This window comes from Rana temporaria, chromosome 5 (assembly GCF_905171775.1).
Source record: "Rana temporaria chromosome 5, aRanTem1.1, whole genome shotgun sequence".
NCBI classification, from domain to species: Eukaryota; Metazoa; Chordata; class Amphibia; order Anura; family Ranidae; genus Rana; species Rana temporaria.
Window position 1 is genome coordinate 250844802 of NC_053493.1, and position 12738 is coordinate 250857539.

Here is a 12738-nt window from a genome sequence, read left to right on the forward strand (position 1 = left end):
CAGTAGCAGAAAAGAAAAGAATAAATAGTAATGAAAGGAAATGAACATCACAAGGCCTCTTGATACCATTTAGAAGTCTCAAAAGACATAAAACAGTCTGCAGTATATTTGTGTATCTTTTCTTGTTTCAATGCCAATGTAATTCTCTGCCAAGGCAAGTGTTTCCATACATTGTAAGATGAGCCTATACAGCAATCTGATGTCACCAATTTGCTGAATGCACATTATTATTATCTACCCAAATGGTATCAGTGGTCCTCTCTCAAAGCTTTAGCAAGAAAAGAACAGTGTAGGTAAAGAATGCATATTTCAAGATCACAGGCTTCTGTTATTAAAGAAATATACAGTGGGTACGGAAAGTATTCAGACCCCCTTACATTTTTCACTCTTTGTTATATTGCAGTCATTTGCTAAAATCATTTAAGTTCATTTTTTCCGCATTGATGTACACACAGCTTCCTATACTGACAGAAAAACACAGAATTTGTTGACATTTTTGCAGATTTATTAAAAAAGGAAAACTGAAATATCACATGGTCCTAAGTATTCAGACCCATTGCTCAGTATTTCGTACAGGGATCTCCAAACTACGGCCCTCCAGCTGTTGCGGAACTATGTGTCCCATGAGGCACTGTAAAACTCCTGACATTCGCAGACATGACTAGGCATGATGGGAATTGTAGTTCTTGAACAACAGGAGGGCCATAGTTTGGAGACCCCTGATTTAGTAGAAGCCCCTTTTGATCTAATACAGCCATGAGTCTTTTTGGGAAAGATGCAACTAATTGAATTGGATGCAACTAATTGAACTGGATTTGGGGATCCTCTGCCATTCCTCCTTGCAGATCCTCTCCAGTTCTGTCAGGTTGGATGGTAAACGTTGGTGGACAGACATTTTTAGGTCTCTCCAGATTTGCTCAATTGGGTTTAAGTAAGGGCTCTGGCTGGGCCATTAAAGAACAGTCACAGAGTTGTTGTGAAGCCACTCCATTATTTTAGCTGTGTGCTTAGGATCATTGTCTTGTTGGATGGTAAACCTTCGGCCCAGTCTGAGGTCCTGAGCACTCTGGAGAAGGTTTTCATCCAGGATATCCCTGTACTTGGCCGCATTCATCTTTACCTTGATTGCAACCAGTCGCCCTGTCACTGCTGCTGAAAAACACCCCCACAGCATGATGCTGCCACCACCATGCTTCACTGTTGGTACTGTATTGGACAGGTGATGAGCAGTGCCTGTTTTTCTCCACACATACCGCTTAGAATTAAGGCCAAAAAGTTCTAACTTGGTTTCATCAGACCAGAGAATCTTATTTCTCACCATCTTGGAGTCCTTCAGGTGTATTTTTTTTAGCAAACTCCATGCAGGCTTTCATGTGTCTTGTAAGGAGGAGAGGCTTCCGTCGGGCCACTCTGCCATAGAGCCCCGACTGGTGGAGGGCTTAAGTGATGGTTGACCTTCTACAACTTTCTCCCATCTCCCGACTGCATCTCTGGAGCTCAGCCACAGTGATCTTTGGGTTCTTCTTTACCTCTCTCACCAAGGTCTCCCCCGATATCTCAGTTTGGCCTGGCGGCCAGCTCTAGGAAGGGTTCTGGTCGTCTCAAACGTCTTCCGTTTAAGGATTATGGAGGCCACTGTGCTCTTTGGAACCTTAAGTGCAGCAGAATTTTTTTCTGTAACCTTTTTTGTAATCTGTGCCTTGCCACAATTCTGTCTCTGAGCTCTTCAGGCAGTTCCTTTGACCTCATGATTCTCATTTGCTCTGACAGGCACTGTGAGCTGTAAGAGCCGGTTCACACTGGGGCGGCACGACTTTGGGGGCGACTCGGCAAGGCGTCCTGAAGATGACTTCAGAGGCGACTTGTAAAATGACTTCTGTATAGAAGTCAATGCAAGTCGCCCCCAAAGTCGTACAAGAACCTTTTTCTAAGTCAGAGCGACTTGCGTCGCTCCTATTAGAACGGTTCTATTGAATAGAATGGGATGCGACTCGTCAGGCGGCTGAGTCGCCTAACGAGTCGCCCCTGTGTGAACCGGCTCTAAGATCTTATATAGACAGGTGTGTGGCTTTCCTAATCAAGTCCAATCAGTATAATCAAACACAGCTGGACTCAGATGAAGGTGTAGAACCATCTCAAGGATGATCAGAAGAAATGGACAGCACCTGAGTTTAATATATGAGTGTCACAGCAAAGGGTCTGAATCAGGGGTCAAGTCCTGGGGAAAAAAGTGTGGGAACTCCCACCCAAGATCCACTCCCCCACCAAAAAAAAAAAAATGATACGCTCTTATGCATAATTACTAAGCATGTTTTTTTTTTTTTCGATCCACTGTACCTTAGTGATCCTTTATGTTACTGTCCGCTTCACGGGATTTAGAAAGAAGCAAGTTCTTTCTAAATCCTGCGATAACTCGCGGCAGACCTCCGCAATGTCTCCTGGGGACAATGACAAAAGCTCCCAGGAGACATTTCGGCATCGAGGAAGTGACGGAATACCCGCACACTACCTGATGAATCCATATACAGGAAGCGGGCAGTAACATAAAGGATTACTAAGGTTCACCTGCACCTGACAGTGACTCGAGCTGGGCATCGCCGCTTAGTGAAGGATTGGCTCGGGCGGCTCGGCTGCTCTCTGCTGCTCTAGTCCCTCAAAGGGAACTGAGTTCCTGCTGTGAAAAAAGTGCAGGAACTCCGTTCCCACGCGTTCCCGCAGGACTTGAGCCCTGGTATGAATACTTAGGACCATGTGATATTTCAGTTTTTCTTTTTTAATAAATCTGCAAAAATGTCAACAATTCTGTGTTTTTCTATCAATATGGGGTGCTGTGTGTACATTAATGAGGAAAAAAAATTAAACTTTTGATTTTAGCAAATGACTGCAATATAACAAAAAGTGAAAAATGTAAGGGGGTCTGAATACTTTCCGTACCCACTGTATATCTGTAGATTGAGGCCTCCTTCACTTGGGAACTTTGCTGCATCCACAAGATTCCAGCAGAAGGAATCAGCCGATTCTTGCAGTTGGAATCACAAGCGAATAGCTATATAAACCAATGACAGGCTGAGAGGGGCCACCACTATGCACATGTAACTGCACATCATGGGGTTACAGTGAGGAAAAAAAAAAGTATTTGAGCCCCCTGATGATTTTGTACGTTTGCCTACAAAGAAATGATCAGTCTACAATTTCAATAGTAGTTTTATTTTAACAGTGAGAGACAGAATAATAACAAAAATATCCAAATTAATCTGGATTTTAATCAGTAAAATAAGTATTTGATCCCCTATCAATCAGCAAGATTTCTGGCACCCAGGTGTTTTCTATACAGGCAACAAGCTGAGATTAGGAGCACTCTCTTAAAGGCAGTACTCTTATGCTGGCCATACACAGGTCGAATTTAGAAAGATCTTTATTTCCAAAAACTTAACCACTTGCCGCCCGCCAATGACAAATTGACGTCGGCAAAGTGGTTGTAGAATCCTGACTGGACGTCATATGATCGTTGTTGCAGGGTGTCAGTCTGACACCCCGCAACACCGATCAAGGTAAAGAGTCTCTCACGGAGACTCTTTACCACGTGATCAGCTGTGTCCAACCACGGCTGATCACGATGTAAACAGGAAGAGCCGTTGATGGCTCTTCCTCACTCGCGTCTGACAGACACGAGTAGAGGAGAGCCGATCGGCGGCTCTCCTGACAGGGGGGGTTCGCGCTGATTGTTTATCAGCCCAGCCCCCCCTCGGATCGCCACACTGGACCACCAGGGAAGCCCACCCTGGACCACCAGGGAAGGGCAAAAAAAAAGGGGGCAAAAAAAAAGCATTAAAAAAAAAAAAAGATGCCAATCAGTGCCCACAAATGGGCACTGATTGGCAACATGGGTAAATCAGTGCCGCCCCACAGTGTCCATCAGTGCCACCCCACAGTGTCCATCAGTGCCACCCCACAGTGCCCATCCATGCCCAGTGCCCACCTATCAGTGCCCATCTGTGCCACCCATAAGTATCCATCAGTGCCACCCATAAGTGCCGCCCATGAGTGCCCATCTGTGCCGCCTATGAGTGCCCAGTGCCGCCCATGAGTGCCCATCAGTGCCGCCCACGAGTGCCCATCAGTGCCGCCAATGTGTGCCCATCATTGCCGCATACAAACGCCGCCAATCAGTGCCACCTCATCTGTGCCCATCAGTACTACCTCATCGATGTCCATCAGTGCCATCTCATCGGTGCCCATCAGTGCCGCCATATCAGTGCCCGTAATTGAAAGAGAAAACTTATTTACATTAGGATCATTTAAATTAGGCGCGTTCCCGCGCCGAGCGTAGTGCGCATGCTCCGTCAGGAAACTTTCCCGACGTGCATTGCGGTAAATGACGTCGCAAGGACGTCATTTGCTTCAAAGTGAACGTGAATGGCGTCCAGCGCCATTCACGATTCACTTACGCAAACTACGTAAATTTCAAATTTTGCGACGCGGGAACGACGGGTATAGGTAGCATTGGCTGCCCCTGCTAATAGCAGGGGCAGCCTTACGCAAAAACCGACGTACGCAAACGACGTAAACTGCGTACGCAGGGCTCGCGTAGGGTTGTGAATCGGCGTTTGTATGCAATTTGCATACTATACGCTGACCACAACGGGAACGCCACCTAGCGGTCTGCGTAAGAATGCAGCCTAATATATGACGGCATAAGGAGCCTTATGCCAGTCATTTCTTAGGCTGCAGTCGGCGTATAGAGGTTCCTGAATCAGGAGCATTCGATACGCTGGGGCAAGTAAGCAATTGCGCTGCGTAACTATGGTTACGCAGGCGCAATTGCTCTTTGAATCTACCCCATAGTGTCCTAAACTGATAAAGAAATTTCTTTGCAAAAAAAATTTGGGGGGATATTTATTAAAGCAGAAAGTAAAAAAAAATAGTTTTTTTTTTGTTTATAGCGCAAAAAATAGGATTTTTTGTACTCACCGTAAAATCCTTTTCTCTGAAGTCCATGGACGGACACAGCTCCTTAAATCTTGACAAGTGGGTTATGTTCCCTGTTTACAGGAGAGGACTAGGCAGAAACATGTTAAATAGTTAAATACATGTTACATTAACAGAGTTGAACAGCCCCGCCCAGGGGGCGGTCCCTCCAGACATAACCCTCCTCACTGCAGCTTGCAGCCTCAGTTCGTAACAAGCAGTACAAACCTAAAAAGGAGGGGTGGGAGCTGTGTCCGTCCATGGACTTCAGAGAAAAGGATTTTACGGTGAGTACAAAAAATCCTATTTTCTCTTATCGTCCATGGACGGACACAGCTCCTTAAATCTTGACAAGTGGGACGTCCCCAAGCAGTGTAAAAAAACGAGGGGTGGGAAATATATCAGTAAAAACAATTTTAACTTCACCCCAAAACAAGCAGAGCTCCTCAACGGAGGAGGTGCAACTTTAAACAGCCGCCGGCAAAAACTAGCGGCTGAAAAAAACATCATAAGATGCACTCACAGCAACCATGTAAATTCTGGAAAAAGCGCGAACGGACGAGCAAATCGCCGCCTCGCACACCTGTGAGACCGACGCATGATGTCGGGAAAAAAAAAAAAAACCCAGGAAGCACCAATTGCCCTGGTCGAAAGTGCCGTGACCGGAAAGGGGGGCCCGCCCTTAGGAGCATAGGCCTGTATGACGGCCTGCCCGATCCACCGAGAAATGGTGGTCGACGAGACCGCCAGGCCCTTTTGTGGACCAGACACCGACACAAAAGAGAGTCAGAAGCTCCGAAATGGAGCCGTAGTAGGCTGGTATACCCGCAAAGCGCGTACCACGCCTAAAGTATGAAAGGCCGAAACCTCCTTCGGAAGAAGGGAAGGTCGCGGGCGCACCATCACCTAATCCTTATGGGGGATCAAGCATGGCGGCTTGCAAGACAAGACCGCCAACTCAGAAACCCCTCTAACAGAGGTAAAGGCCACTAAAGGGGCCACCTTCTGAGATAGTGTCAAGAGAAAATCTCTCTGATGTTTCCAAAAGGAAGGTTCCTGAAGAACCGAGAGCACCAGAGTCAAAACTCATGGGGGAAGAGATGGGCCAAGAGGGGAAAGTATATGACAAACCCCTTGCACACAAAAAAAGGGGACCCACCAGGGAACGGGCCGCAAAAAGGCCACTAAAAGAACACAGCCAAGGCTGAAATCTGCCCCCAAACGGTGCTTTAAGCAATTTTTAGATCCAATCCAAGCTTTAAAAACAGCAGGACCCTGGACATTGAAAGTACGCCCGTGGACGTCACTCCATCCCTTCGCACCAAGAGAGGTGCGACGGTAGATCCTCCGGAAGAAGACTACGGTGCCCTGTTGAGATGACCGAGTCAGACAGACCCTGGTCACCTAAAGTCTGGCTTCCAATAACCATGTTAAGCAAGTCAGTGACTGTACAACAGGAGGAAGTATGGGACCTTGAGACAGGAACCTCCTGCCCTGGCAATCGCCAGGGTGCCTCCGCTACCAGGCGCCCGATATCAGCGTACCAAGGACGCCGAGATTAATCTGGAGCGATTAGAATCATCGGGATCTCCTCAGCATCCACTCTGTGGAGCGGCCGAGGAAGCAACTACCATGGAGGAATGGCAAAAAATCACTGATACAGACAACACAGGGCCACCAGCGCGACTGACGCGTCTGTACAAGATCACTAGACCTGGCCACTAACTGACACCCTTGCGGCGGAGACAAGCTGCCAGGAGATCCATGCAATGTGAGGCTCACCTCCTGCAAGGGAGCCGAAACACCCCAAGCACAAAGACCAGTCGCCCTGGTCCAGCATCTGGCGACTCCAGTAGTCTGCCTGCCGGCATACCTGATGGTAGACTGAAGCCACGGCCGTGGCGTTGTCCGGCTGAAACCAGATTGGTCGACCACAAGGAGAAGCATAGCCTGATCGCCTAAAATAGTAGGACAATGAACAGTAGACAGCACCTGGTATTCCCAGGCGGTCTTCCACCAGGCACTAGCCAGGCCCGACCCTGGGTAGCTACCGAGACCAGACACATTCAAGGAGGTGTGGTCATAGGTCCACGCAAGTCCAGCGACTCAGGGCCGACTGGACCCCCCAGTTTTGTGAACCTCCAGGTTCACAACCCGTGAGCTGGCATTCGTCGTAAACACCGACCACTGGAAGGAAGGAACAACTTCCCGGACCGAAGAGTCGGGAATCTCTGTCACCAACTCAGAGAGACTCTGACTAGGTGGCGCACAGGAATCTAATGATTTCAGAGACAAGAGATTTTTACCACCTGGACAGTAGTTCCACTGGAAAACCAGGGTGTGGAACTGGGCATACAGTACCACCTTGAAGGAGGCTACCCACAGACCCTGAACCAGCAGGCGCCCGGAGAGAAGACCGATTGCGTGATGCCAATACCTTCTCCGCAGACTGAAGAGTCTGCAATTTCTCCAGGGGAAGAAGGACCTTTGCCACTGAGGAGTCTGGATCAACACTAGATACTCCAACGCTGAGTCGGAACCTAGCATGCCCATAATTTGAACCCTGGGTCGCACACATGTAGGGCAGGCTTGCTGCCACTGAGCTACACTTTCTGGCCTAAACGTTTAACATCCACCCGAATCTTCGGAGGGTCTGAATGGGAATAACCCATCCACTAGGTCGGAGACAGAAGCTGCTCTCAGAAGAAAGTCGTCAAAGTAGCCAATGAGGCAAAGCCTCGCTGTCCCAACAAAATTCAAATAAGTGCGAGCTCCTAGCTGAAAACCCATAGTGCTGCCGCCAGATCAAAAGGGAGGGCCACAGGCTGACAGAGACCCTTCTCTCATCACGAAGCACAGAAAAAAACACTGTGACATGTGCAAAACGGGACATGCATGTATGCGTCCCTGATGTCCGAGGACGTCAGGACATCCCCCGGATGAAGCGCAGCTACCACCGAACAAATGGATTCCATGCGGAACTACCCGACGTTCACAAAGGTATTTAGGGCCTGAGGCCCATAGAAAACCCCAAAACTCTCGTCCTGCAGGAAAGGTAAAATTACCTTGCAGCTTAGCAAATCCCACACTGCCCAAGGCAGACCGACGTGCCGAGAGGGGAAGACACAAGGACAGAACTTTGTTCTGTGGATAGGAGGAAACCCTATCTAGTACTCCGAAGAGACCACCTCGCAGACCCACTAGTCGGAGAGCAGGGAGGTTTCACTGAATTGTGAACCTGCAAGCCGCCCCTCCCACCTAGAGACAGGGAGGGAAGGCTATATACATTGGCAGGATTTGGGTGCCGGCGTGATCGGCTTATGCACCCAGGGACAGATTAGTCCCCCAGCTGGGCCTTTGACGGCCTGGGAGGGTTGCCCCTAAATAATACACACACATAGTGTGTATGTATATTATGTAGGTGTATGCACACATGTCTTTGGAGGAAACCGGAGTACCCGGAGGAAACCCACACAGACACAGGGAGCGACAATGCAAGCTCCAGGCAGATTGGCGTCAGTGTGCAGATTGGCGTCAGTGTGCAGATTCGAACCAATGACTCTTTTGCTGCCAAGTAATGGAGTTAAGCACTACACCACCGTGTGCATAAAACCATTCTGAAACAGACGCCCTGGATAACAAGGGCGCAGCATTCAATGAAGCATCACAGACCTATATGAGGCCCTGGACCAGCTGGTCCGCTAGGCTAATAACCTCAGGAGAGAGTCGGTGCTCCTCCACTGTCTGGTGCAAAATGCTCACTCTGTGAGTTGTATACAGCACTAGGGGTCAGGACTACTCCAAGATGGCCGCCGAGCGTTCAGAACGCGGCCACAGGAAAAAGGCCAGCACAATGTAAGCTGCGCCATAGCGTGGCTACGACAAAATGGGCGCCAATGGGAGTTTTCAATGTAATTGAAAAATCTCCCAAAAAATAGCGCCAGCGACCACTGAGACCCCAGTGTAGTGGCCACAATAGGCCGCAAGCCAGACCCCAGCATGGTAAACATGGAACGGGTCAGTACTTCGGATCTTCTATCAGTCAGATCCATACAAGTAGGGGTTCCCGCCCGGCGGTGAGGGACTACAAAAGCCCTCAGTGGCTTTTCTCATTCCGCATCTCAGAAATTATCAAAGAAGGGCACAGAAGGAAAAAACCTACACAGCGGTCTGATTTGTGTGATCCAAAAAAGACCGAGCCCTCAGCGGAAACCCAGCTGCACTATGCAGCTTAGGAGAGTCCCTTGCAGCAGTAAAAAGCGCACCCATAAATGCCTTATTCTGCCTTTTTTTTTTTTTTTTTAACTAGGTACCTAGTCCATGGCTCCATAACAGAGCATTCCCCAGGGGATAACGGGGGAAGGGGGCACTCTTTTACCGCCCGCCCGCAGTCCACCCCCACCCTGGCACAAACTGTGTCCAGGACTAACAATAAAAACTCTGTGGGAATCCCAGGTGCTAACACCTGCTGCCACCACCAGCATGTGGGGAAGGACCCAGATACTGACTCCATATTTACATAGTGTGTATTATAATATGCACACCTGTCCATACAAATAGACAAAAGCTCCTAGAGCCCTATTCAGGGCCTCTCACCCACTTGCTGCGCTGACCAGGGGTAACCAGGGGACTCCCTCAGGAGGAGACTGCACAGCGCTGCCTGTGAGGAAAAGAACCGTGAGGTAACTTTTGCAGGGACCTGTGTTTAAACAGGAAAAGCCTCATAGGGCTGTTTTATTTAAGGATAAGACACAGATACAGCATAAAAAGCAAAACCATTACAGGTGTCACCAATCAGTCAGCGTCTGCTGAAGTATAATCATAAACATCTGTGCTCATCACAGGGCTTTTTACCTCACAGGAAAGCCCATCCCCTCAGGAAGGCCCCCTCCCCCCTGACAGCGGCAATGTTAGCAATGCAGCAAGGGAAAGGAGCAGGGAAGTAAGGGGAAGGGACCCCCGAACCCCAGGAATGCCCAGCTGTACCAACCCACCGAAGCAGGAGGGACTGTACTTACCCGTCCGAGCGAGGACTCGCTGACGCATTCCTGACAGACCTACAACCGCAATGGAGGTAGCTGTCGGCCCGGTCCACTGTGATTGAGGCAACACCACAGCTCAGTCATATGTGGACCTCGGAGCAAAGCTCACGGCCACCTCAGGAGTCATGAGGTATGGCGTGGCAGACCAAGCCTCTTTGCAAAGGTGTGCCCACGCTTGCTGGTCGGACTGAGTAGACTACAAGGATCTATAATATCCAGCCTGTCTCTCAGCCAACAGTTGAAAGAAGATTCTTCAAGAAAAAGTAAAGTAAAATAAAATAAAATTTCTCCTCAGGGCGCTGGGCCCAAAGGGAGCCATACGTCCTTCTCCTTTGCTAGGCAGAACGAAACTGAGGCTGCAAGCTGCAGTGAGGAGGGTTATGTCTGGAGGGACCGCCCCCTGGGCGGGGCTGTTCAACTCTGTTAATGTAACATGTATTTAACTATTTAACATGTTTCTGCCTAGTCCTCTCCTGTAAACAGGGAACATAACCCACTTGTCAAGATTTAAGGAGCTGTGTCCGTCCATGGACGATAAGAGAAAATAAAAACATGCAGAGGTGATCAAATACCACCGAAAGAAAGCTCTATTTGTGGGGGGAAAAAAAGGACATCAATTTTGTTTATGTACAATGTCGCAAGACTGCGCAATTGTCAGTTAGGCTGCTTTCACTCTGGGGCGGGCATTGACAGTAAAACGCTGCTAGTTTTTGCAGCGCTTTATCGATCCAGCCGCTAGCGGGTGGCGCCTTTAACTCCGCTATGGGCCGAATACAGGGTTAAATGTGCCCGTGTAGCGTCGCTGCCGAATCGCTTTGAAGGCGCTTCGGCAGCGGTGCCCATTCATTTCAATGGGCAGGAGTGGTGTATTGATGCGTAGTGATGCTGCTTGCAGGACTTTTTCTAACGCCCTGCAAGCGCATCGCCCCAGTGTGAAAGCGCTCGGGCTTTCTCACTGGGGAGGCATTTTTCAGGCGCTTTAAAGATACAATTTTTAGGCCAAAAGCGCCTGAAAAAACGCCCCAGTGTGAAGAGAGGCAGTGCTGTATATCGCAAAAAATTGCCTGGTTATTAAGGGTGTAAATCCTTTCGGGGCTGAAGTAGTTAAAATTATAGGCTGATCATTTCTTTGTCTGTGGGCAAACGTACACAATCAGGAGGGGATCAAATACTTTGTGTGCTGCTACATATGAACCGTGGCGGCTGCCGTCAGGTTTATGCATGCTGAGCAGCCGCTGCTATTCACTTGTACCTGTGATTCCAGCCGCCAGAATCTGCTCATTAGCATATCAACCCCACCCTTTCAGTAATGATATGGTAGCAGTCCATCCCTGTTTTAATAAGATATCACATCAAATGATGAATATACATTACCAGGAAAAAGCACTGCAAAGGTTACACACGGTTCTTTCTCACTTTGTAAACCTACCGTGCTTATGGATAAAGGCTAGGCCTTGTAAAATCTGATACATTATGTTTCTGATGACTGACTCAGGAAACAACTTATTTCTGCGAAGAGACAAATTAAACACTTCAAGTAATTATACAAGGGAGCTTATGGAAAGTCTCAGGGTATAGATTTTTACATGGCTGCATTTGTCTTTGGTGAAGCACATATGCTAAGTTTGCGGCTACATGCTTTACAACCAATGCCATCTAAAGCACCAACCTTGTATGCTAAATGATTTTGTGAATTTGACCTGTTTTTGGTTAAGCAATCTGACAGCATACACATTTATTAGATGTATTCCATGTAATACTATGCACGGACTACAATTGCCACGTGGCTAACCAAAATTTGGCATACACCCTTAAAGCCATCAACACAATAGGACAATACTTACTGTACATTGAATGAGAAGCATTTCTTGTGGGTGGCTGTTCTCTCACTAATTTAAATCTTCCGTCTTCAGCATGACCATCCTGGTCTCTCATTTTTTTCCAAGTCAGCCATTTCTACACATGTATGTGACTTCCTACAAGCATGTCCCTGCTGTGTCCTTAAAGTGGATGTAAACCCGATTCATTAAATTTGAGCTGGGCACATATATCTGAAGTGTTTTCTTATTTCTCTTCAAAGCACTAAGTTCCGTGGCTTTCTCCTGCTCCATTCTTCTGTTATCATGACATTCTGACAAGTTCTTTGACACGTGATAAAACCAGCCTGAATTTTGTGTCAGGGTGGGCGCTATAATTAGATTAGCAGAAAGCTGCTCTACTCACAGCACAGCTCTGAAAGTTCTGCCTATCTGGAGGGGTGTGTGTGTGCCTTTCCTCCAATCAGCTGTCTCCCACTGTAATCCAACACTACACTGCTGAATGAGGAAGTGAAAATTCGAACACAATGTGTGCTTTCTAAACAGCATATAAAGCGGGAGACAGCAGATATACATGTAAAACCTATGTAGGAGGATTTGCTTCATCTCTGGGTATCATCTGAGGCTATTCACTTCACTGGGTATAGGAGAGGGTTTACATGCACTTTAATACTACCAGTGGAGCCTAATGATTTCTTATACAGACCAAAGACTTCTAATAAAAAAGAACTGAAATAGATTAACTTATTTTTCTCTCTGCAGCGATCACCCAACATCATACCAAGCATATTATGTCACCTTCTGGCACTTGGTGGGTATTTTCGAAATGCAAATCCATTTTGCAGTACAAGTGCACTGCAAGTGCATTTGAAAGTGTACTGAAAGTGCAGTCGCTGTAGATCTGACGGGGA

At 47.8% G+C, this 12738-nt stretch overlaps 1 protein-coding gene across 3 annotated transcripts in view; it reads right to left on the minus strand.

Moving 5' to 3' along the window:
* The window catches only part of MAK (male germ cell associated kinase), a 98324-nt gene that overhangs the window by 42078 nt on the left and 43508 nt on the right, over positions 1-12738 (minus strand). The window contains exon 5 of one of the 3 annotated variants that reach the window (XM_040353715.1): positions 11440-11519. The exons of the other annotated variants lie outside the window; for them this stretch is intronic. Within the exon in view, the coding sequence (XP_040209649.1) occupies positions 11440-11519 (80 nt within the window). The remainder of the gene's footprint in view (positions 1-11439; positions 11520-12738) is intronic. 3 annotated transcript variants of the gene reach the window in all.